Source organism: Malania oleifera, chromosome 7 (genome assembly GCF_029873635.1).
Source record: "Malania oleifera isolate guangnan ecotype guangnan chromosome 7, ASM2987363v1, whole genome shotgun sequence".
Lineage (NCBI taxonomy): Eukaryota > Viridiplantae > Streptophyta > Magnoliopsida > Santalales > Ximeniaceae > Malania > Malania oleifera.
Window position 1 is genome coordinate 6,454,246 of NC_080423.1, and position 27,617 is coordinate 6,481,862.

Below are 27,617 nucleotides of genomic sequence, written 5' to 3' on the forward strand. Positions count from 1 at the left end.
ATAAAAATCTTGGAAAGATGCAAGCAATTATATCACAATATAAACAAAGTAAATCATGCACAAGACATAAATTAAAAAGGAGGGAAGAAAAGCTTAACATTGATATATTCGACCCCTTGCCTACGTCCACGCCTTGAGTCACACCTGAGGTTTCTGAAAGGACTTGTGGAATAGCCCTAAGATTTTATGTAGTGCATACGGATAACGAAAAAAATATAATCATATCATGCAATCCCTAACTACATGATTAGGATTATACCTGCGAGATCTGTCTGATTTGATTCTGAATCTTCAAGTACGAAAACGAGCTCTTGAAGATGACTAAGAATCTTCTACTGTATTCCTTGAACACTCCTTGCTCCTGAGAGAGTGGTCTCATAAGCAGCTGCTTGGGTTTTCTTCTCTCATGAAAATGTTTGCCTCCGTGAGAGTTTTTTCGTCTCACCTAGCTGCTAAATGGAGCACGTGTATATAGGCTACAATAGGGACCTCTAGGCAAATATGACTAGGGCTTCCCACGTTATTAAGAAATCCTAATCCGACCCAAATTCATTCTTAATTACATTAATTATAATTCATACCACTAAAGAATTATAATTGCCCTCCCTGCCATATTCGAAATTAAATTTCGAGCTCCTATTATTAAATGCTTATTTATCTCCTCACGTAAAGATTATAGATACCTATCTATTAAATTAAATTACTGATAATTTAATTAATTGACATATTAATTATCTGAGACCTTCAACTTAACTTATTTGATGTGCCGGATTCAAAATCCACCTGCAGAGTTTGATACAATCAAAACTTATAAGCTTCCTCAAGGGGTATTATCAATCCCGATACCGAGACATAGATTCCATTAATAATTAATGTTCACCATACATATAACGTCATCACCAAACTCATTGAATTTATTGACCCATAAAGAATCTCACTCTTTTATGAATCAAAGTAATAAACACTATATGCACGTGTCCAATAATCATATTAGGATTAAGAGCATAAGCACTCATAATAAACATGAGGCATTAATTGTTTTATATAGTTAGTATAAAAACAATTACCCTAAGACGGTCCTATTCAATACACATAAAGTGTTCTAACACGAAGAGTTGGAACTGTACCATTCCCAATAGTCAAGACAGACTTATTAAAACCTTGTGCTACAGTCCTACCAATGATGTGTCCAATTTCATTTAAGACTGTGAATAATAAACTTATATTCTATAAGAACTGATGATCTAATCTTTTGTGTATAAGTCATACTCTACACACTAGATCACGTACTATATAGAATAAAAGACACACATGTACAATCATTAAATAAATAATGTCAGGTAAACATTGCTCACAAAGATTCTCATTAAAATGGAATAACTAAAGTTATTAATAAGTACTAAAACTGATTACATAAAACATGTCTTTTAGTATAAATCCCTAACAGTTTCCACAATCCACTAACACAACTCCTTCATCAGCGGAGAAACCTTAACACCACAGGAACAAATCCTTTTCGCTCACCAAGAGCCTTTCAGCAAGGTTCACCAAGAACCCTTTCAAATCGATTCACCAAGAACCCTCACACTTTGGTTCATCAAGAACCTTTGAACTAGGTTCACCAAGAACCTTAATACAACAAAAGGATATAGATGATTTACAAATAGATATGCTCCTTGAATGAGCTGATATTTGATACAATCAAAACCTCACACAAATCTCTCCAAGTAATTATTCACAACTAGATTAAAGAACAAGAGAGATTTTGAGCACAATAATGATGGACTTAGATGTGGTGTGCTCAGGAATAAAATGTGAATTACTAAATCACTGCATTAAACAAGTCTTTGGACTTATATTTATAGGCAAATTGGGCTACTAGCCGTTTTATGGCCATTGTGCTAATAAATTATTTGTTTACTTTGAAAACTAATCATTTATAGCCGTTGGTTGTAGAATCTTGATGCAAACCATCCACGGTTTTTCCCGAACCATCGACAGTTTCCTCAAGCAAAAATCTATTTAAATCTTTGCCTGAAATTGTCGATGCATCTAGCCAAAACCATTGACGGTTTGCCCTATTTCTTCAATATCTTGGTATTAAGGAGCATTAAAGAAGTTTTAAACCCAACTAGGACAAGGTCTTTAAAAGATTATAACACTGATATGATTTAAAACTTGTCCGATATAAAAATAAATTTGAGTAAAGGATATTTTAATAAAACTCTTTGTTTTGATTTTGAAAACTCATAAGTACTAAACTTATGACTCGGTAATATCCTATGTACTCTTAGGAAATATTTTAATAAAACTCTTTGTTTTGATTTTGAAAACTCATAAGTACTAAACTTATGACTTGGTGATATCCTATGTACTCTTAGGAACTAGTATGCACATGCACTTTGTCTAACTCTTACTCAATAAACATGCGTGAAATAAAATTGCAAAAGTTACAATAGTTTTTACCTCAAACACTCCCTTTTATACTATGACTTTGTTGGATGTGCTTGAGTTCTTCCGAGTGAGTGTCCACCTTGATCTTTCCTACTCGAATGTTCACTCAATCCGATCTTTGCATTTGGTCCAGTACTTTCACGTATTTGTCACTTGTACATGTACTAACTTGATCTGCAAAGATAGGTTAAACTTGGAACTACAATTAAGTTGATATCATCAAAATACATTAAACATGATTATATAATCACTAAGGCTAACATTATTGATTGTAATTGTTGCTAAAACACTAATAATCTTTAGTGACAATTGTAATTTCGGCTAAAGCATCCTACAATGGTTTCTGGCAATGACTTAAACTGATAGTAGAAGGTCTCCAACAAGTCTTGTAGGATCCTTTTGGTGATAAATATAATTGCCATAATTAATTGCCACTAATGTTTATTTTTCGCAACATTTATCATAACCTTTCCACCACACAATCTTAACTACGAGGCTTTTTTTGAACAAAAAATTTACAAAATTGTGTTATTTCAGGGTGTTATGAACACCCGTACTATTCTTAACTATTTTAGATTGCTTTAGATCAGTCAAGATCATAAAAATGAATAGAAATTCCTCAAAACAGTAAAAGAAATGGAGAGATAGGGAAAAACTAAGATTTGTCCAATGTTTTTGGTGAATTGACACTCACATTAAAAATAGTGTCAATAGATTATGAACCTCCTAATCAAACTATGATCCATAAATCTTCCAATTATGGGTTATGACATTTAGTGAAAGAGTTTTTATTTTCAATAAAATTGACATAACTTATATAATTCATATTTAATTTAAAAAATATATATATCTTATACATAGCGTGAGCCACGAGGTTGTCAATTTACTAGTATCTAATAATATCATATCTTCAATGTCTCCCAAACCTTTTAATTTCCAATGATATTATTATTATTATTATTATTATTATTATTCATGAATTCTTTGATCTTTTAAATGTTTACAACTCGGACAAGTATAAAAGTAGTTTTAATGACGCAATTATTATAAATTTATGTTTGTAGAAGTTTTGAATTTAATTTTATAGTGAATTTGAATATAATGTAATATAAAATTGTATAAATTTGTTTAAATATATTCAAATTTAAATCTAAAATCTAAAATTTATGGTTACAATCATCATTTAAAATTTTTTTTAAAAGTAAAACTTAAAATTTAGATATTATTATTTAAATAAAGCAAGAATTACGTGTCATCGTTTTAGTGGAAGACCACACAACGTGGCACGTAGAGTTGTAGCTGCCGAAAATTTTCTCACCGCATCAGGAACATGTAGAAGGCCCGACACTCGACAACGCACGGAGCATCTTCTTCGTTCTACGTGAAAACCTGACGTGCGCCGAGAGAGCTCTTCCCCGCGCGAAAAGTGTTGGGTGAGTCGGCCAGAGACCTGTCACTCTCCTGAACTAACTCAAAAACCCTAGCAATGTCTTCTCCCCTGCGGCGAATCAGACCTTTAGCACTCTAAGCCCAGCCATGTCTTTGACCATGTCACTCTGCTCTCAGCACCTCTCTGCAAACCGCACCTCTCGTAACATCCTTAACTCCCGAAACGCCAATCTCTATACTCCTTCCAAAAACCCCATCTTCCTCTCCGTCTCCTCCAAATTATTGGCAAGTCCTCTGCATTTCAAATACCTAGGTACTAAATCTCCAAACCACGAGCATCTCGAACCATTCAGGGCACGTCGGTCTCAACTCGGAGCTTTCCCCGAGGGCAACGTTCAAGCTGAGAAACTTCGCGTCAGCGATCACTATTTGGAGGCATTCCTTTCGATTGCCGAATTGCTATGTCTGGCTTCGTCTGCCGTTCTTTCGATTGGATTGGCTGTGAATTGCGCATTGTCGAGGTGCCAGAAGGGGTTTGCGGGGCTATTGGTGGACGGAATTTTGGCGTGGCAGGTCGTGATGTCGGTGGCTGCAATGGCATTTGGGGCATGGATTCGGAGGAGGCAATGGAGGAGAACTTGTATCAATTCATCCAAAATGGCGGGGGTTTCAGAGGTTAATTTGGTGGAGCGGGTTGAGAAGCTCGATGAGGATTTGCGAAGCTGTGTAACGATAGTAAGGGTTTTGTCAAGGCAGCTTGAGAAGTTGGGCATTAGGTTTAGGGTTACGAGGAAGGCTTTGAAAGGGCCCATTGCCGAGGTATAATGATTAGTTAACATTTTCTACTAGTTTGAATAATGGTTGTGTATATCCTATTATAGCATATTGATGAAAATATTCAAATTTAACGATAAGAGCACATGGAAAGGCATAATCTCTTACAATGGTATAAAAGGATATTTATTTATTTTCTATTTGACATATGGAATTATGTGGGCAGAAATATTTTGCTCATTTTGGGAATTGTAATCTTAATAAATAGTAATTACTTTATTAGTTATTACTAGTGACTTGGAATGTATACATATATATATATATATATATACATATATATATATATATATATATATATATGATTTCTTAGTTTTCGCCAAATTGTGGAAAACGGAACCTGTCTTTGTCTGCCGAAAAACACCATTGGTATGGCCCTTTCGATTGGTGCTCTAAGGGCACTGTTTAGTTTTGTTAATTGAGGAAATATTCTCCACTTAGTCCAATAGAAATCACCAACACTGAAGATAAAAAATTGTAGATAATAAATTTTTTTTCTCTCTTTATAAGGTCCCCTTTGCTGTTTTATTAAGTTGTTTAATATAACAATACTTTAATTAGCCCTTTTTTTAAGATCTTAGTCACATTTGTTTTTCATAAAAAGTGCCCTAGCAATGTCTTCTCCCTCACGACAAATCTAACCTTTAACATAATAAGCCCCAACCATGTCTTTGACCATGTCACTCTCCTCTCATCATCTCTCTGCAAGCTGCACCTTTTGTACCATCCTTGACTCTTGAAATGCTAATCTCTGTACTCTTCGCAAAATCCCCATCTTTCTTTCCATCTCCTCCAACTTATTGGCCAGTCCCCAACATTTCAAATACCTAAGCACCAAATCTTTAAGTCACAAGCATTTCAAAGCCTTCAAGGCACATTGGTCTTGCCTCGGAGTTTTTGAGTTTGAAGGCACGATTCAAGCTGAGAAACTTTGGGTTAGCAATCACAATCTAGACGCATTCTTTTTGATTGCCAAATTGTTTATGTCTAGCTTAATATGCCATCCTTTCGATTGGGTTGGCTGTGAATTGGGCATTGTCACGGTGGTAGAAGGGGGTTGTGGAGTTAATGGTGGATGGAATTTTGGCGTGGCAGGTTGTGATGTTGCTGGCTGCAGTGGTAATTGGGGCGTGGATTCAGAGGAGGCAATGGAGGAGAATTTGTAGCAATCTTTTCAAGATGGGGGTTTCAGAGGTTAATTTGGTGGCGCGGGTTGAGAATGTTGAGGAGGATTTGAGGAGCTCTATAACAATAGTAAGGGTTTTGTCAAGGCAGCTTGAGAAGTTGGGGATTAGGTTTAGGGTTAGGAGGAAGGCTTGGAAAGGGCTCATTGTCGAGGTAATTAGTAAACTTTTCTACTAGTATGATAAATTGTTGTGTATATCCTATTATAGCATATAATGAAAAAATATTCAAATTTAATGGTAAGAGCATGTGAAAAGGCAAATTATTATCTTACAAAGACAAATTATTTCTTAGTTTTTATTAATTTTCCAAAAAATGGATCATATCTTTGTCTGCCAAGGATACACCATTTGTACAATCCTTTTGATTGGTGTTCTAAGGGCACAGTTTAGTTTTATTACTTGAGGAATTATTCTTCACTTAGTCCAATGGAAATTATTGACACTGAAGATAAAAAAAAAAGACAATGGAGGAAAAGTGTGTTAATACCTTCATGCAAACTTGCTTCCTTGCATGGGAGGCAACATGTGGTAAGATTTTGACTTTGGATAATTTGCAAAGAAGGGGTCTGTCAGTTGCCAAATCTGTCCCCTTTGCATGGCTGATGCAGAGTCTGTAGAGCACATCCTCCTTTATTGCACTTGGACCAAGAATCTCTGGAATATGAAATTGTCTCTGATTGGACAATGATGGTTTTTCGCTAACTTTGTAGGAGGGGAACTCTGGGCCTTGAAAGGGATTGGGGCAACAAAGGAGAAGAGAAAGGCTATGTCCCTCATTCCCTTTGCAATTTTCTAGTGCATTTGGAAAGAAAGGAATAGGTGAGTGTTTAAAAATTCAACCTAGAAATCCATATAAGTAAAAAGCATTGGTTTACTGCGGTCAATATCTGGCATAGAAGGACTCTTGCAAATGACTATGATGTAATTGATTTGTGTGACACCCTTTGGTGTGCTTGACTTACTGTTTCCACGGGCTGACATCCGCTTGATGCCTTTTCAATATAGTTTCCTTTATAAAAAAGAAAAAAGAGAAAAGAAAAAAAACTATCAAGGAATTAAGATTATGAGTCATACGATGAAACTGTGGGAAAGGGTGACTGAGTAAGGAATAAAATTAGAAATGGGAGTTTTAAAGATTCAATTTGGTTTTATGCTTGGAAGATTGACAACATAAACTATTTATCTTTTAAGAAGATTAATGAAAAAGTTCAGAGAAAAGAAGAGGGTCTTGCATAGGTTTTTATTAACCTAGAGAAAGCCTATGATAGAGTATCTAGGGAAGTTTTCTGTGGGTTGTAGAAAAGAAGAAAGTATGTAGTAGATATACTGAGATCATTAAAGATATGTATGATAGAGTAATGACTAGTGTTAGGACTGTTGGAGGGGGGTTTAGAGAATTTTCTATCACAACAGGTGTACATCAAAGTTCTACCTTGAGCCCTTATCTTTTTGCTTTAGTGATTGATGACCTCACTATATCCAAAACGAGATTTTTTGGTGTGTGTTGTTTGCTGATGATATTGTCGTGATTGATATCTTTGTTAAAACTTTGTAGAACCGGTTTAGAGTCCAAAGGTTTTAGGATAAGTAGACATAATACAAAATATATGAAATGTAATTTTAGTAACATAAGGAGGAGTATTGGAGATAAGGCTAAACTTGATAATCAAGAAATTATTAGCACTAGTAGGTTGTTATTTTGGATCTATTATGCAAGCGGAAGGAGAAATTGATGAGGATGTGATACATAAAGTTAAAGCAAGACAGGTAATATGGAGGGGTGCATTATGCATGTTGTGTAATTGTAGAATACCCTTAAAATTAAAAGGAAAATTCTATAAAATGACTATAAGGCCGACCATGCTTTATGGATCAAAATGTTGGGTAACTAAGAAACATGTACAAAAAAGTAAAAGTTGCTAAAATGAAAATATTAAGGTGGATGAGTGGTATTAGGCAAGGTGATCCACTTTCCCCATTTTTGTTTGTTTTAGTGGCCAGTTTGTTGAGTAGAATGGTGGATATGGCTGTGGATAGGGGGATGGTGAAAGGGTTGGAAGTGGGGAGAAAGGGAGTGGTGGTCTCTTTTCTTCAATATGTTGATGATACTATTTTCTTTTTAGAGGATTGCAACCCTTCTTTTAGTTGTGTTTTGGGTATCCTCAAAGTCTCTAAGAGAATTTCAGTGCTTAAAATGAATATATGGAAGAGCGGTTTAGCAAATATTAATGTACCGATTGATTGAGTTAGGGAACGGTCTTCTGTTGTTGTCTATGGATGGTCTATGACTTATTTTGGGGTCCCTTTGGGAGGTGATCCTAGATGTGCGAAGTTTTGGAATCCCGTGGTGGAGAGATTAGCTAAGAGGCTTGATGGTTGGAAGGGGGCACTTTTTTCCTTGGGGGTAGAATCACCCTTATCTAGGCTTGCTTCTCTAGTAACCCGTTATACTATTTGTCTGCTTTTAGGATTCCAATTTGGATTGCTAAGAAGATTGAGAAAATCATGAGGGATTTCTTGTGGTTTGGAGTTGGGGGTTTTAGGTATCATTTAGTGAGGTGAGATGAGGTTTGTAGGTCTAAATTGGAAGGAGGTTCGGGTCTTTGAAATTTGGTGTCTAAAAATACTGCCCTTTTAGCTACGTGGTTATGGTGTTTTCCCTTAGAAGATCACTCCCTTTGGCATAGTGTAATTAGAAGTAAGTAGGGATTAGGTGGGAATGGGTGGGGTAGGATGGGTTCTCGGGTTTGATTTTGAAAAGATCCTTGGTTGGAGAATGATATTCTAGCTACATCTTTTCCTTGTCCTTCTTTTTTTTGAGCTCAAGGCAAGATAGCATGATTTCCTTCTTTGTGGTTGATTCGGGCAGTCCGCTGGCTTCTTGGAACTTTCATTTCAGAAGATCCCTTAATGGTAGAGAGCTGTTGGAACTTTCATCGTTGTTGTCATTATTGAACAATTGTCATCTTTCTTTAGCTGGGGATACTTGGTCATGGTTTTGCATCATTTGGGGGTGTATTCATTTTAGTCTTTTTTTGGGCTTTTGACTCATCCCAATTTGTTTTCTCCTATATTAATTTATTTGGATGGCCAAACCTCCCCCAAAAGTTAAGGCTTTCATATGGCTAATTGTGCTTCATAAAATCAATACGAATAACCTGTTGCGGATCAGGAGGCCTTTGAAGGCTTTATCTTAGATGTTTGCATGCTATGTTACTTGAATTATGGACACCTCACCTATTTTTATGCTATGATTTTGCTCGGATGCATGTGGGAGAATCTTGGGTTTGCCTGACTTCCATGGAAGAATTGCCTATTTCTTTTAACGGGTTTGGTAGAAGGAAGTAGAGGGTTGCACTTTGGAAATGCAATATTTTCACAATGTTTTGGGGATTATGGTTGGAGCATAATGCACGGATTTTTTTAGGGAGAAAATTGAATTGGCAGCCAATATGGGAGAAGGTTCATTACCTGGCATCTATATGGTGTCTTGGTTTTGGTTGCTTTAAGGGAGTTAGTTTTTCAAATGTTCAACGAGAATGGAGGAATCTTCTTCTCTGAATATTATTTTTTTTTCCATTTTTTTTTTGGATTAATCCATAAGTTTGATGGGAGAAGCCCTTTTCTCCTTTTTGTAAATTCTCCTTTTTCAATGAAATTTCTTCTTTTGTTATTAAAAAATAAATGTGTATGAGGGGTATAACATTAAAAGATAAATTAAGGAACGAAGATGAGGGTTTGGGTATAGCACCGGTCAAAGACATGTTAAGGGAGGGGCGGCTTATATAGTTTGGGCATCTGAAATGTAGGCCTAGTAGCACTCCTATGAGGAGGAGTGAGTTAGTTATTTGTCGTTGGTATTAAAAGGTTTAGGGGTAGGCCTAAGATAACTTGGAATGTGGTTGTGAGGAAAGACTTAATAGCTCTTAAGTTAGTGGAAGGTAAGTGTACTTAATCGGGTGAATTTGCAGAAAAGGATTCATGTAGCCCACCCCACCTAGTGGGACTTATGGTTTGTTGTTGTTGTAATGTTTTTTCCCTTAAAATGTGCCCTTTCCTGTAGTATTAATTATAATGTTGTTTAATATAATAGTACTTTAATTAGTCTTTTTTTAAAGATCTCAGTCACACTTTTTTCCTTTTAAAAGTGCCCTAGCAATGTCTTCTCCCCCATGACAATTCATACCTTTAACGCTCTAAGCCTCAACATTGTCTTTGACCATGTCACTCTCCTCTTAGCACTTATTGTATCATCCTTTACTCCTAAGATGCCATTTCCAAAAACCTCATCTTCCTTGCATCTCCTCCAAATTATTAGCTAGTCCTTAGCATTTCAAATACCTAAGCACCGAATCTCCAAACCACGAGCCTTTAGGGCACGTTGGCCTCACCTCGGAGTTTTCGAGCCCAAAGGCATGATTCAAGCCGAGAAACTTTGCGTTAGTGATCAGATGATCACAACTTGGACACATTCTTTTTGATTGTCGAATTCTTATGTCTAGCTTTGTTTGCCATTCTTTCGATTGGGTTGTCCATGAATTGGGCATTGTCAAGGTGGCAAAAGGGATTTGTGGGGTTCATGTTGAATGAAATGTTGGTGTGGCTGGTTGTGTTGTTGGTGGCTGCAGTGGTGATTGGGGCGTGTTCGGAGGAGGCAATGGGGGAGAACTTGTAGCAATTCGTCCAACATGGGGGTTTTAGAGGTTAATTTGGTGGAGTAGGTTGAGAAGCTTAAGGAAGATTTGTGGAGCTCTATAATGATAGTAAGGGTTTTGTCAAGGCAGCTTGAGAAGTTGGGGATTAGGTTTAGGGTTATGGGGCCCATTGCGGAGTTATAATGATTAGTTGGCCTTTCTACTATTTTGATTAATGGTTGGGTATATCCTATTATAGCATATAATGAAAATATTCATATTTAATGGTAAGAGCACATGGAAAAGAAAATTATTCTCTTAAGATGACAACATAAGGTTATTTATTTATTATGTATATAACCAACGGAATTATGCGGGCAGAAATATTTTGCCCATTTTGGGATTAGTCATCTTAATAATTAGAAATTACTTTATTAGTTATTACTAGCGACTTGGTATATTTATTATTTTTTAGATTTTACCAATCTGTGAAAAATGAAACCTGTCTTTGTCTGCGAAGGATACACCATTAGTATGGTCCTTTTGATTGGTGCTCTAAGGGCACTATTTTGTTCTATTACTTGAGGAAATTTTCTTCACCTATTACAATAGAAATTAACAACACCGAAGATAAAAAATTGCAGACAAGGTCTTTTTCCTTAAAAAGTGCCCTTTGCTGTAGTATTAATTATTAAATTGTTTAATATAGTAATTTAATTAATCCTTTTTTCAAAAATCTCAGTCACATTTTTTCCCTTAAAAAGTGCCCTAGCAATGTCTTCTCCCCTGCAACAATTTGGACCTTTAACGCTCTAAGCCCCAGCCATGTCTTTGACCTCGTCACTCTCCTCTCAACACCTCTGCACAAATCGCACCTCTTGTATCATCTTTTACTCCCGAAACGCCATTCCCAAAAACCCCATCTTCCTTTTCGTCTCCTCCAAATCATTGGCAAGTCCTCACTATTTCAAATACCTAAGCACCAAATCTCCAAACCGCAAACATTTCAAACCCTTCAGGGCACGTCGGCCTCACCTTGGAGTTTCTGAGTTTGAAGGCAGGATTCACGCTGGGAAACTTCACATAAGCAATCACAATTTGGATACATTCTTTTCAATTGCTGAACTGTTATGTCTGGCTTCATCTGCCATTCTTTCAATTGGGTTGGCTGTGAATTGGGCATTGTCGAGGTGGCAGAAGGGGTTTGCAGGGTTATTGGTGGATGGAATTTTGACGTGGCAGCTCTTGATGTTGGTGACTGCAGTGGTGATTGGGGCGTGGATTCGGAGGAGGCAACGAGGGAGAGTTTGTAGCAAGTCCAAGATGAGCGTTTCAGAGGTTAATTTGGTGGAGCGGGTTGAGACGCTTGAGGAGGATTTTCGGAGCTTCATTACAATAGTAAGTTTTTTGTCAAGGCAGGTGGAGAAGTTGGGGATTAGGTATAGGGTTATGAGGAAGGTTTCGAGAGGGTCCATTGCTGAGGTATAATGATGTTAACTTTTCTACTAGTTTGATTAATGGTTGTGTATATCCTATTATAGCATATGATGAAAGTATCCAAATTTAATGCTAAAAATTACATGAAAAGATAAATTATTCTCTTACAATGGTATATAAGAATATTTATTTATTTTGTGTTTCATTGATGGAATTATGTGGGCAGAAATATTTTACCCGTTTGGGATTCATCATCTTAATAATGAGTAATTCCTTTATTAGTTATTATTGGTGACTTGGTGTATTTATGATTTCATAGTTTTTACCAATCTGAGAAAAATGGAACCTGTCTTTGTCTGTCAAGGATACACCATTGGTACAGTCCTTTTGATTGGTACTTGTAGGGCACTGTTTAGTTTTATTACGTGAAAAAACATTCTTCACTTAATCCAATAGAAATCACCCACACTGAAGATCAAAATTTGAAGACAATGTTTTTTTGTTTAAGAAGTGCTTGTTTCTGTAGTATGAATTATTAAGTTGTTTAATATAACAATACTTTAATTAGTCCTTTTTGAAATATCTCAGTCACACAGTAACATTCCTAAATCATTTAGGAGAAATTGTTATATTATGATATTGCAAAAGCTATTCATCATTATGCGAATCAAAATTCAAAATTATAATCAAGTAAACAACAAGAATATCAACCTGGCTTTATGTCTCATTAGGTGGGATAAGCTTTATGGATCCTTTTCTGCCTTTTGCACAGTGTAGGGCAATATTTTAAAAAATGCCAAGTCCTTAATATATCACTCCAAGTTATTCTAGTTCCTCCCTTCCCCTTACTGCCTTTAACAACAGCTAAATCATTCCTCTGTATGGATGCATGATTTGGTTTGCATTGCATTTGCCCTAACCTTCTTAACCTCTTTCCTTATCTTCTACCCCGCCTTGCCTTTCACACATGTTTGGTCCTTATTTTATTTTAGAGTTTGATTTCTAGTCCATCACATTCTTAGTTTTGCAACACGTACTTCTTGGATATGCATATGCTTGTTACTGCCCAATGTTTTGATCTATATAGCATAGTTATTCCTATTGCTGTCCTATTGAACTTCCAAAAATAAAAAAAATTTAAAGGTACTCCACTACCATACAACACAAAAGAAGCACTTCTCCATCTTACGTAATCTGCTTTAACTCATGTATTACATCTCTAATTTTTCCTAAAACTTGTATAATAGGACCAAGGTACTATAAAATCTATTGGGTATCAAGAATTCCTTGCCCGCCAAGTTCAATATTTTCCCCATTATTGCTATTAGAATGCCTAAAAATGTATTTCATGCAGTCTATCTTGTTTTTACTTATCTTAAAACATCTAGATCCTAAAGCTTGTCTTCGTACTTCAAACTGAGAATCAATTCCACCTCTATTTTTTTTTTTTTTTTGTCTAGGCACCCCACCTTTACTTTGATCAAGGAAGATATTATCTGCAGATGACATAAGAAACCTCATTTTTGTATTTAGTAGTAAGTTCATCCATCCATAACTAAGAAAAGGAAAAAAAAGACTTGAGGCAAACCTTTCATTCTCCTTATGTAGTCTTAATGCTAGTCATTAGTCATTATCTTATCATTCATCTCCTTAATGACATTGCTCTACCTACAACCTACTATACAACTTCACTAGATGTCATGAGCCAAGCTTGTTATGGGCATTGTGCTTGCCTATGACTGCTTGTCTTGTGTACATGGGATGTTTGTCCGTCATGTAAATATTAATGTAAGTTTTTTTGTTTGAGTAGGATAATGTCTTAGTGAAATAGTGAGTACGACTCCTCGATCACTTTAATGTTTCCTAGTGGCAAAGTGAGAATAGCATAGAATGCTCTTTAAGGAAAGGTAAGTGATCATCAATCATTGTAAAACTCACTAGCTATTGCAAATGTTGAATTGCATTACTTTGCAGTTTTTCGTGTGACTCTCATTTGCTTTCATGGTTGTTTACTACTTCCGCTTACTTTGCGTAGGATGGTTATGAAACCAAAGTATACATCCGGTAGACTAGTTTAGCACAGTATACATCCGGTTGACTAGTTAAGCTAGTGTGCTATAATTAGTCTGCATGATCCTTTTGATCCTTCACAAGCTGTGAAGTATTTGACCTGTGATAGTTGGTATTAGGGTTTGATTAATTGTTTTATTCTTTGATTGCCTTCGTATTGTGGGATTGTGTGAAACATTGATAATAGAACCATGTTGCACACTAATACCAAGAGAATTGATGCGCTAGAGGCGCAAGCGAAGACAACCAACAATGTGGTTGTGAAGATGGTAGAAGTGCTACAAATCAAAGTTGTTAGAAGAGTTATGTGCTATGGTAGAAGTGCTACAAATCAAGATGGGTGAGCATATTGTGAAGATGAACCGTTGGTGCTATCATGAATTCTAATTCTATAGTGGTATATCATGGATAATCAAGGGTGCCATCTCAGAGTGTATGGGGTGATCACAATGCTGAGGAGTTGGAGAACTTCTTATATGACATGGACCAATACTTTTTTGGAGTGAGGACCAACTTAGAGAAGGCAAAAGTTTCCATTGTGACTATATACTTGAGTGTGGACGCAAAGTTGTAGGGGTGTACAAAGTATGATGAGATTCAAGATGTACGGTAGGTGGGCGACTTGAAGAGAAAGCTCAAGACCCAATTCTTTCTTGAAAATGTTGAGTATAATGCTTGGGGCAAATTAGGAGATCTTAAGCACACTAGCACAGTGAGGGAGTATGTGAGACAATTCTCTACTTTGTTGTTGGAACTTCAGGACATGTAAGAGAACAACAAATTGTTTTATTTCCTTGAAGAATTGAATCATTGACAAAAGTTGAACTTCATCGACAAAGAGTTCAAGACTTGCTTACTATACAGGTTGCTGTGAAACGCTTGTCTAATTATGTTGGAGAGAGTTCCATCATGTCCAAAAAGAGTGACATGTCAAGTGGAAGGAATGGAAAGTCTTTGAGGCAAACTCAAAAGTGAGGGAGCGGAAACCAAGAGGTCAACTTTAAAGGATGTTTCATCATCTCGATCATTCAATATATCTACTGGTAAGGGTAAGTTGGTATGCTTCTTATATCGAGGCCATTACAAAGTTGCTGATTACCCTTGCAACTTATTGCTCAATGCCTTGCAAGCTTCCATTGTGGAGGGGACACGAGGATAGGATAAGGATGAGGATGAAAGCCCAAGGATGGGTGCAATCCAATTACTCAATGCATTGGAGAGGCAGGTAGAAGAACTAAGGTTACCCAAGCTAAAGTATTAATGTTTTTGGATTTGCAGATCAATAGGAAGAGTGTCGTGTTATGGTAGATATAATGTCTACCCGCAACTTTGTCTTGGGGGAAGCGTAGAGTTTCAACCTAAACTTGGAGAAGGATTTAGGATGCATTAAACTAGTTAACTCCATAGCTCAACCTACTCTGGTAGTAGCCAAGTAAGTGACAGTGAAGCTTGGACAATGGGCAGGACATGTGAATTTCATAACCGTTTCGATGGATGATTTCCAAGTGATACTTGGAATGGAGATCACTCTTGCATGGTGCAAGTAGTTGGGAAGAAAGGGGGCTATAAGAGGTTCCTTTTAGCTATGCAACTCAAGAAGGAATTGAAAAGGGGTGTAGTGACATATCTTGCCTCATTGGTGGTGGATGAAGTAGTACGACAAGAGCGGGTGTCTACTGCTATCCAAAATGTGAGGAGTACAAAGTTGTGATGTTGGATAAGCTGCAACATAGCTTGCCTTCACGGGGTGTAGAGCATGAGATGAAGTTGTTACGAGGGGTGAAGCCCTTGGCTAAAGGGCTATAACGAATAGTGCTTCCAGAGTTAACAAAGTTGAGGAAGCAACTTGAAGGGTTATTGGAAGTGGGTTATATACATCTTTCCCAAGCCCTATTCAGAGCACTAGTGTTCTTTCATAGAAAACATGATGGGAAGCATGCAGATGTGTGGACTATTATGTGCTTAATAAAGTGACTCTACACAGCTATCTCATTTCACTAATTGTTGTTCATGCCAAGTACTTCACCAAACTTGACTTGCAATCAGGCTACTATCAAGTTAGGATAGCAAAAAGTGAAGAGCTGAAGATGACTTGCTGGCATGGTACGATACATATGAATTCTTAGTGATGCCTTTTGGGTTGACAAATGCACCAATGACTTTTTGCACAGTCATGAATCAAGTGTTCATGACTACCTCAACAAGTTTGTCGTGGTATGCTTGGACGACAATGTTGTCCACAATTCTAATATGGAAGAACATGAAGAGCATTAGAAGGTGTTTGACATATTGAAGGAGAACAATCTTTATGTGAAGAAAGAGAAGTGGTATTTCAGTAAAAGAAGTATGAAATTCCTTGGTCATGTGGTTGAACAAGGTTGTATAGTATGGATAGGGAAAATGTAAGAGCAATCCAAGATTGGAAGATCCAATAATATTCAAGGAAAGCATTCATTTCCACGACTTGTCAATTACTATTTCAAATTCATGGAGGGGGTACTCAAGGAGAACTACCTCATTAACAAAACTATTGAAGAAAGGTTATGGTGGAACTAGTTAGTAGAGTGCCAGGGAGCGTTTGACAACTTGAAGGAAGTCATGATGTGGGATCTAGTACTTGCTCCTCCAAACATCGTGAAGATCTTTGACAGCCTTGGTGGATTCTTGTTATAGGATGGGCATCCAATTTCGTATGAGCAGAAGTACACAACTCAAAAAAAGGTGTTAGTGGTGATCCATTGTTTATGCATGTGGTGGCATTATCTACTTGAGTTTAAGTTGTTGGTAAAGACAAATAACTAGGTTGTCAATCATTTCTTTACACAACCTAAATTCTCCCTTAAGTAGGCTCTATTGGCAAGAATTCCTGGCGGAGTTTGATTTATCTTTGGAGCATGAGGTGGGGTTGATGAATCAATCGCAAATGCACTGAGGAGGAAGGTTGAGCTTGTGGCTCTACAACTGGTAATGCACTTGATGGTAAGGTTACTATGGCAATGCAAAAGTGTATTAAAGAAAACCTTGTCAAAGATTTAATTGTCCCAAACCTCATAAAGTTTGTGGAAGAGGGCAAAGGTGCCAATTCTAGTTAGAGAATGGATTGCCGTTGACGCATGGTAACCAACTTGTTGTGTCTTGAGCTAGTGAAGTGAAGAACACACTATTGTGAGTTTGTCATGACACCATATGGGCAGGCCACTCAAGATGGCATTGAACTTTGTCATTGTTGTTGCAAACATATTACTAGCCACACATGCTGATGAGTTGGTTGAGTATACCCAAACATGTCTCACCTACCAAGAATACAAGGTCAAGTGGGAGAGTTGATATTCTTCTTCATGTACCAATAAGGCCATGGAAGGGTGTCTCATTTTACTTCATCACCAACATGTTAAGAGTCGAGGATTTAAGTTGTATACTTATGGTCATGGACATAGTTCTTAAAATCGTACGATTCTCGATTTGAATCATACGATTTGAATCATACGATTTGAATCGAATAGGCTGTAAATTGAGTTAAATCGTTAGGGGAATTGATCGTGGAGCAAAAGTGAGCAATTCAGGTTGTGAATTGATGAATCGAATTGAATCGTGCGATTCGATCGATTATGGTCTCTAGTGGCACGTACATGTCCGACTAGTTTAAAGGCCAATAAAAACCCAAATTTACCCCTATTTTTTTGCACAATTTTGTTCGTTGTGCCCTTTACGTAGCTTTGGTCCCAAAGGAGAGAAGAAACAAAACCTACAGCCTTCCCTTCAGCACCCATTTGTTCTCTCTTCAACCATTCCTCTGTGCTCTACTTCTGCGATTGAGGTTGAGCTTCGAAGGACTACTAGTACCAGTCTTCTCCTTTATTGTTCCTTTTCTACCACATAAAAGAAAGACAAGAGAACCAGAATAGGGGCTGGTTGTTATTTGTACAATTGAAGAACTAGTCGCCACTCAGTAGTTGTTTTTCTCGTGACAGGGGAGAAGCTCAGAACGAGAAGACTCAATGTTGAATCTGCTGACTGAGTGATAGGTAACTAATAAGTAGTAACTTTATTTGGTTTCCTTCAAATTTTTATTCATTTTTTATATTTTAAGCATTTTTCTGTATACTTTTAATTTAATTTTGTCTTTTTCTACTTATTTTAGTTTTTAAAGTTTTAAAGAAAGCCTATACATTAAAAAAAATGATATTTTTTTCTTGCACAATAAAGCTAAAATCTTTATTGTTTTTTACGACACATTCCCTTAAAATATAGTCTTAAAAATCCCAAAGTTTAATTTTTTATTAATATTTTCTTGTCTTGATTGATTGAATCATTCTCCTATTTTTTTTTTTAAAAGAATGCAAACACTTGTGAAATACTTAAATGTTAAATATAAAGGACTATTCACTATTGAACTTTGTCATATTTTATATTTTTATAATATTCAATTATTCATTAATTAGTATACTTTATAGTGTTATACTCATATACTAATATACAAAATATAGAGTTACAAACTTATAAGTTATAATAAATTAGTAACTAAGTATTAAGTAATATAGTTATAGTATTATATATTTATATAATTATATTATTTAGTTGTTTCTTACTCTTTGAATATGTTATTCATTGTTTATTAGTAGGTTGAAAATTGAAATTTGACCTGAAAAGTTTATGCTTATTTGAGATTTTAAGTGTTAAGAGTGTGGGAAGATGGCTTCTAGTTCAAGTGCTAAGCCTAGAAAAAAAGACTTCCAACACAGAGTGAAAATCATACATGGGATCATTGTTCCCGAATCAATGATAATAGAATGCACTTGAAGTGCAACTATTGTGGGCTTTAAAGATGGGGTGGCATAATTAGAATGAAGCATCATTTTGTAGGGGGTCATGATAATGTTGCTCCTTGTAAGAAGTGTCTAGAAGAGGGGAGGGAAAAATTTGATAATCTTTTGGAAGGAGTAAAACTACAGAATATTGACAATGAAAAAGAAATTTTTCAAGAAGAATTCGGAGAACAAGAACAAGAAGTTCGTATTGTAAGAGGACAAAGACGAGGCATCATGGATCCCTTTGTAAGGGCAAAGGAGTAAAATGGAAAGGGTTTAAGCAACAAGCCTTGAATGCATTGGTGAAAAATAGGGAGCTGGTGGTTCAAAGCATTTGCTGGTTTTTATATGGACATGCTTTACCATTCAACTTGGTGAAGAGTCCATTATTTGCATAAGTGATGAAGATGGTTGGGGAATATGGAAAGGGATTGAAGCTCCCAAGTTATCATGAGGCTAGTCACATTTTTGAAGAAAGAAGTTGATAGTGTCAAACAAATTATGGAAACATACAAGAAAGAATGGGTGAAGACCGAATGTACTTTGATGTCAGATGGATGGACCAACACAAAACAAAGGCATCTCAAAAATTTTCTTGTTAGTAGTCCTAGTGGCATGGTTTTTCTCAAATCAATAGGCACTTCAACTGCGGTGAAGGATGCTTATAAATTGTTTGAATTGCTTGACTCATTAGTGGAAGAGATTGGAGGGGAAAATGTGGTTCAAGTGGTGACGGATAGTGCCTAAACTTATGTGGGTGCTGATGAGTTGCTAATGGAGAAGAGGAAACATATATTTTGGTCTCCATGTGCAGCCCATTGCATTGACTTAATTGTGCATGACATTGGAGATTTTCCTTTCTTTCATAATGTAATTCAAGAGGTTGAGGAGGTGTGTGTCTTCATTTACTGACACATATGGGTGCTTAACATGTTTAGAGAGTCTTCTAGAAAAAAGGAATTGAAGAGAGCTGGGGTTACAAGGTTTGCAACATCTTTTCTCACATTGAAGAGTTTTGATGAAAACAAACTCGCTCTTTGAGCCATGTTTACATCAGAGCAGTGGGCCATGAGTCAATATGCTTCTAGATTGGAAGCTAAGGAAGTGGAGGCCATATTATTGTGTGCTGATAAGTTTTGGAAAGCAATAAAGCATTGCTTGAAATGTGTGAGCCCACTTGTGGAAGTTATAAGGCTTGTTGATGGTGATGTGAAACTAGCAATGGGGTATATGTATGAAGCCATGGATAGAGCAAAAGAACAAATTGCCCAAAACTTTAATCATCAAAAGACCAAGTATGATCGTATTTGGAGCATCATTGATAAGAGATGGGACTTGCAACTCCATAGGCCCCTTCATGCAACATGGTATTTCCTTAATCCGAGGTAAGTTGCATTGTCCAAAAACTAAATCAATTTATAACTTGTTATGTGAGTGGTAAGCCTATTACCTTTGCATTTATTTTTATCACTTCTTTTATTTGTAGGTTCCAATATAGTGATGGCTTTAATGCAGACATGGAAGTCAAAATTAGTCTATGTAACACTGTTGAAAAAATGTATCTGGATGTTGAAACCAGGATCAAGATTGATCAACATTTGGAAAAGTTCAAAAAAGCTAAAGGTATATTTGGCTTAAGCATGGCTACTCTAACAAGAGACAAGAAACAACCCGGTATTATATCAATCAGTTGCCTACTTGTCTTTATGATAATTTTTTCATTGTTTAGTCTTTTGTTTTTGGTTTATAACCAAAAATACAATATGATTTTTATTCATTTTTTTTATCATATTTATAGCTTTATGGTGGGAGAGTTAGGGAGAGGAATGCAAGGAGCTTCAAAGACTTGCAATACGAGTCCTTAGCCTCATATGTAGTGCCATAGGATGTGAGAGAAATTGGAGCACATTTGATCACGTCCACTCTAGAAAAAGGAACCGATTGGAACAACAAAGACTAAATGCTCGTCTTTGTTTAGTACAATATTCAACTAAAGCTAAGGCAAACAAGGAGGCAACAAAGTGGTGAGACATATGATCCAATTTGTTTATTGAACATGGAATTAGATGATGAATGGATTATAGAGAAGGAAGGCCTTTGTCTACTAGAAGACATTTCATGGATGAATGTCAATGAGTGCTTTGAAGATAATGGAGGAGTTGGAAATAACAAGAAAAGAGAGAGAGGTATGAGTTGTATGACTTTATATTTGTTGCTCTATAAGTACTTAGTTTATGAATGGAGGATAGACCGATAGAGCATTAAAAATAATTGACATGTTTTAATAATTTTATAATGTCATATGATAATATAGGACCAAGGAACCTGAGATTTGATTGTAGAGGAAAAGGAAAAAATATTGTAAAAGATAACATTGAGTTGATTGATGAAGAGGAAGGAGATGAAGAAGGAAGGAACAAGAAGAGATAATTGTGGTACACAATGAAGATGATGATGATGATGGCGATTATGATGATGACATTGCATTAGGGGAATGAGATGATGAATGGTGATGCACTACATCGCACATTAGTTTTCTATATTCTATCATAGATGGTTTAATGTTTAGTTTGTTTTGTTTTATGAATATGAGATGTGGGCTTCTACATCGCACATGTTACGGTGTTGGATGTACAATTTTGTGGCAAATTACCATAACTTGATACTTGATAGAGATGGGATGGATAAATCATGGAATATCATTTTTGTAAATGACTAGTTTTCCTTTATATAAATATATGTCGAGTTGAATAGATCACGGTGGGGTTCAAACCTACAAAACTTGCTTTAGGTCTTCAACAGTTAACAACATGATTTATCCATATTGTTTGAAATTTCAATCCATTTGATATTTTATTTGGTTGTACATAAGTGCATGCCATTTGGAATCAATTTTTCAAATTTTGTACCAGATCTTATGATTCGATTCTTGATTCATGATTCGAATCTTGATTTGACAACTATGGTCATGGACATGTTTTCGAAGGATAGTACTTTCATACTAGCAGCAAAGTACTACCTGGTCGAGGAGACAACACTTTTGTTTTTTAAACATATTGTGAAGTATTGGGGTGTTCCGCCAGACATTGTCATTGATCGAGACACAAGATCCATAGGAAATTTTTGGATAGAATTTTTTAGAATCCTCGATCATTACTTGATATCTCTTTGAGCTACCCCCGTAGATAGTTGGAAAGATTGGGATACTAGAGGAGTACTTATGTCATTTTGTCTCCAATAACTAGAAGAATTGGGTGCAATTATTTGACATGGCTCAGCTCTGTTTCAATGCCCAAAAGAGCTCGACAACCGACAATTATACTTTTGAGATTGTAACATGATAGTTGATGCTGTTACTTCTTATAGTAGACAAGTCGTATAGAGGAAAGAGCTTGAGAGCGCTCATCTTGACTAAAGAATGGAGATAAAACATGGAGATTGCTTGAGCTTACTTGGAGAAGCTTCCAAGAAGATGAAAAAGTGGGGAGATCAAGGGAAAAGACACTTAAAGTGTGGTTGACTTGGTTCTTGTTAAATTCCATCCACAGAACAGATCAGATTACTTCAAGGTCTAGATGAGAGATTGCTTCACAAATGAAGGACCAAGCCCTATCTTGGCCAAAGTCAGGAAGGCCTTTTACAAGGTTGTTTCTACGGCTTGGATGAATATGCATATTGTGTTTCACGTTAGCTATCTCAAGCCATTATTCACTGACATGTAAGGCTGTGCAGTGTTTAGTTTAAACCAATTTAATCGATTGAACTGAACCATTTCGGTCTAAAAGGTTTGGTTTTGCAATTAAAACGATTTAGTTTGGATTTTAGTTTTTGGAACTGAATTCGGTTCGGTTTATTTTTTTATTGTGTTGGTCCAAATACCAATCCGACCGAAAACCAAAATTTTTGTTAAAAAAAAAAAAAAAATCAATAAAAAAACTTAAAAAAGGATTATATATGGACTAAATTTTTGTACGAATTCTAACATGTTTGGTTTTAGTTTTAGGCTGCATAATGCGCTAGTGAGGAAGAGTGAATTAGTTATTGTGAGGGGCAGTAGAAGAGGAAGGGGTAGACCTAAAATATCTTGGAATGAGATAGTGAGTAAGGATTTAATAGCCTTGAATTTGTCGAAGGAAATTGTCCATGATCGCATAAATTGGCGGAAAAAGGATTCATGTAGCCGACCCCATCCAGTGAGACTTAAGGCTTGGTTTGTTGTTGTTGTTGTTCGTAGTTGTATAGTTTCCATATTAATATAGAATTCTTGTAGTTGTAATTATTTTATAATAGGAAATTTTTTGAAGGAAAAAAGAAAGAAAAAAAGAGCAACATAAATTTCGGTTGGTTCGATTTTCATCATTGTTGAACCAACTTGTTCGGCTGGTTCAATGATCAGTTTCTAATGAATTTTGGTTTGGCTGCCTTGCCGACGTGGAAGACATTGGAATGAGAAATTGAAGTTATCATTGAAGACAAATTGTTCACATCATCAAGCAAGGAGCAGCATGAATTCTTAGTTAAGTGGGAAGGCCCTCGGAGATGAAGAAATCATTTGGATATCAATGGAAGACATGGCACCGTTCGTAGACAAAGTTGAAGAGTAGTTAGCATCAAAGACTATGAAGATGTCTATCACTCGTGTGGGGGAATGTCATGAGCCAAGCTTATTCTAGGCATTACGCTTACTTGTGATTGCTTGTCTTGTGTACATGAGATGGATGACCATCATGTAAATACTAGTATAGACTTTATTCTTTAAGTAGGATAACGCTTTATGAAAATAGTATCATTCTTCAGTCACTTCGACATTTCCTAGTGAGAGTGAGAATAGCATAGAAAGTCTTTTAGGGGAGGGCCAGTGTTCACAAACTTACTATCTATTATAAACGTGTTTAGTGCACTTGCCTCTGCTAAACACTTGTTGACTATGAAGGTGTGAACAATTGTGATGCCTTACAATTTACTGTGCGACTCATTTTCTTTCATGGTTATTTATTGCTTTGGCTTTCTTTGCACTGGATTGTTGTGAATTTGTTCATATGGTGAAATTGCACTATACTTTTGGCTGACTAGTTAAGCTAGTGTGCTATAGCTAGTGCAGCAGAGCCCTTCACGTGTGAAGTATTCGGCCCATGAGACTAAGTATAGTATCATAGACCATCTCTAGGACAATAAAAATCAATTATAAATTCCTCTTCTTTTTCTTGAACTTTTTCTTTAATTTTCTTAATAGATGCATATCCTATGTGGTTGTCTTTTGGGCATAAAACAAATTTCATTTTCTGAAACTTCTCTGTTTTTTTATTTTTTTCCTTTTTAACATTAGTCTTTGTTCAATATAATGAAAATTTTAACATCAATGCCATGGACTAGCAGCAGAATCGAGAGAGGGTTTTGATGTCCTCAAACTTCCTTTAATAACGAAAATCTGAAAACTTGATGATGGAGCAATATTGTAAAAAGAAAAGTATTTTTGAGGTTCTAGAAAAAGTAGAAATAACATAATTAACATTACTAGGTTTATAGCCCTGAGCAACACTAGCAATGTGTGTTTGTCTACATGATGATTCAAAAATTTGAATGACTTTCTTTTGTTTAATGAATTCAAAGGCAGCATAACATGATGTTGGTATTGAAATGATATTCTATTTATGACTTTCAGGATACATGGTATGGAGTAGGATGCGTTGCATGCATTTTTAGTAAATGGAAAGAAATGGGAACTGGCTTACTGTTTGTGTTTAGGGACAGATATTCATGATTTTTGGCATTCTGGTTCATCATCCATAAAAAGGAGAGATTGACAAGGGTGCTGTACCATAATGTTATGGATGAGTGGTTGAATTAGGGGTTGGGGAGGTTTGGTCACTTGGAATTTTTCTTCATTCTTGCACTTGGTCAGATTACTGGGACAATTTTATAAAAACATTCTGAGATCAAAAGCTTTTTCTGGTTTGGAAGATTGGTTAGAACAAAAGAGATAACAATGTTAACTGTAGAGTGGAATATGTAACACAATTAATTTTGGAAATGAGAGCGTTCAATATTTATTTTTTTGCGAGTATACAATTTGTATTCTGGATGCATACATTTGCTGTTTTACATGCATAGCATTGTGCAGGAAGTTAAATGTATTCCAGTGGTGGTTTAAATTGCATACCATTAGTTGCAAATGTCAAAGCTATTAGTTGAAAAGGAAATGGATAGGTTAGTGAGAGGTCATCTAAGCTGATGCTTAAATTAGAAATGACTTTCCCACTTGCTGGAGCGTTAGATATCTGTCTTGGTGTTAGGTGTTGTGGTTTATTATAAAAATCCACTGCATCCTTCCTGTCAGTAGCCCATGTTAATTTTCTTATTATGTGAAGTTCTTTTTTCCTTCTGTCAGTAGCCCATGTTAGTTTTCTTATTATGTGTTCTTTTTCACTTTCTTTTTGTTGTTGTTGTTGATAATGAAGAGTGTAAATATCTATTTATAAGATGACGGTGGGTGCAACACATGTACATGTGATGCATACAGAATTAATGAGGAAAAAGAAAATGAAGAACGAGGAAAATTATCTAACCAAAAAAAAAAAAATCCCCAGGAGAACTCAAATAAAAAAGTTGTAAGCCATCCCTCAAATTTCCTGGATGAAGGCCAACATCAAAAGACCAATGATTCCTCTCCCTCCAAATGCCCCACCAGGTAGTGTGTATTGACTTGATCTCAACGCTCTCTTACTGCTCTACTTCCTCTCTGTGAACTTACCCTGCTTTTGGGAGCATTGAATTGAAGCCTTTGAGTTTGGATTTTAGCAAAACGTAGTATAAAATTGCATTTTCTTTCAAATCCACACAAGCCCATATCCAAACTCCAAAGCCTGGATTCCATGCTCCTAAACGCTACCTTAGTTCATTGAGGACCAACCAAGACTGCATCCTTGTAATATGGAACTCCCACATTAACTGAGTAATGCAAAATGAGATGATCTACTGTCTCCTCTGCCTTCTTGTAAAGATAGCATATGGTATTTTCCCCTTTGCACGAAAGTATCTTGAGAAAAAACCTGCTTGTTATGCAATTCTTGTTTATTATAGCTAACTTTTTTTTTGTCTGTACTCTAAAGACTGCAACTTTGGCTCAGAAGAATTCTGTGACCACTCGAGCATTAGCACAGAGAGAAGATATTCTTGAAAAAGAGCTTGGTGAAATTCAAAAGGTTTTGCTGGCAATGCAGGTGAGTGATACAGTTGTTAAAACCTCGTAAGTATGTTCTAATCGTTTGAGCAATGATGAAGATTGTTAGATGCTGGGGCAGTAGAATTCTTCAATTGATAGAATTCTTCAACTAGAATTACTTTCCATTATATATTTACAGTTCCAACCACAATTAATATCAGAGTCAAGATTATTATATTTTTGGTGGCTTTTGGTTGTTGAAGCATTATATTGATAATTTTAGCTAGTCTTTAGCTTATGTACTAACAGGTAGTACCTGAGACCTTAGACTTTAGACTTTTCTTTTCTGTGTGGTTTGCCTCAAGTCTGTTATTTGACAGATACTGTGATTTTGATTTCTTACCTTGTCAATTTGGATGCACAGGCTTCTTTTTTGTTAATTTCATCACCTTAATAGTGATTTTGGGTCTTGTCCCATGGCGGTTCTTCATTGATTGCTCTCCACCTTTCAAGCCACTTCTGCAGTACAGTTAGAATTACTAGTCATATTTCAAATGTCTTCGTTCTGTGTCAAAGTGCCAGAGAAACCCTCAATCTTGATGAACGTTTTCTATGGCATGTTTGAGATTTATGAAAGTGGGTATTTGTGTTGGCTGGTCTAAAGCCATTCTTTTGTTATGTTTAAATGTTATTAGATGTGATGACATACCATGCGTTTCAGAAACTCCTGCCCTCCTTTTCATCCATCTCTGGAAGCACAATGAGTTATCTTACCATGCTGCTTTGTTTCTCACATATATCAACTTATGCTTAACCACTAGTTCAAGGGTTGCATTGAAAATTTGTTAAGAAATGTCCATACATATTTGATTTTCGGATCATGTGTCATATCAGCAGCAGTTTAATCAGTGGCTTCGCCTCATAGATTCCTCGTAGTTTTCTCTGGGCAGTGTTCGAGAGTACAATTTTGGACCTTGGATGTAGATTTGGAAGAAACTCTATAATTTTATATTACGTTTTGTCCAAAGTCACACAAATCCAAATCCAAAATGGGAAACCATGCTTCCAAACATAGGTTGAATGTAATTATAATTTCGACCTGCCAAAGTGTTATAAGTTGCTTCAATCTCGTATCTATTGTTTCTGCAGGAACAGCAGCAAAAACAACTTGAGCTGATTCTTGCAATCTGCAAGGCTGGGAAGCTGTTGGAAAGCAGGCAGGTACCTACTCAAGAACGAGATGCAGTTGAACGGTATAATTTTACCGAGGGGACGAAAGGGGTGGAAAACAACAGAATTCGGCCTGCTTCTGGGCACAAGGGAGCCAACAATGATATAGCCTGACATTTTTAAGCAGCAAATAAAATGGAACTTGCATATCTGGTCCGCTGCCCATCCTGTTCAGGATCTTCAGACTGAGCCGCAGAAGCCATATTTGTAAGAGTCCTATCCTCAGGTTGAGAAAGTAGTCAGTCTGTATTTCTCAAATTTGTCGTTCCAGGAAAGTAGGAAAATTGATGAGGTGAGAAATACTGGAGATATTGTGCGAATAATACATGTACCCTGTATGCTTCTGTTGTAATAAATTGTAGAGAAACTCTTATGCGGCATTTGCTCTCTCTCTCTCTCTCTCTCTCTCTCTCTC

General features: G+C 36.3%; 1 protein-coding gene across 2 annotated transcripts; it reads left to right on the forward strand.

Moving 5' to 3' along the window:
• The first annotated feature begins 3,760 nt into the window (after nt 1–3,760).
• Nucleotides 3,761–27,582, forward strand: LOC131159586 (uncharacterized). Of its 2 annotated transcripts, none has more exons than XM_058114610.1 (3): nt 3,761–4,662; nt 25,920–26,030; nt 27,122–27,582. In XM_058114610.1, the coding sequence occupies exons 1-3, from the start codon at nt 3,991–3,993 to the stop codon at nt 27,314–27,316; spliced, it is 978 nt and encodes a 325-aa protein (XP_057970593.1). In that variant the 5' UTR covers nt 3,761–3,990; the 3' UTR covers nt 27,317–27,582. The 2 variants fall into 2 exon arrangements, with proteins under 2 accessions (XP_057970593.1, XP_057970594.1); XM_058114611.1 differs by lacking the exon at nt 3,761–4,662 and adding an exon at nt 11,211–11,977.
• The last annotated feature ends 35 nt before the right edge of the window (nt 27,583–27,617 follow it).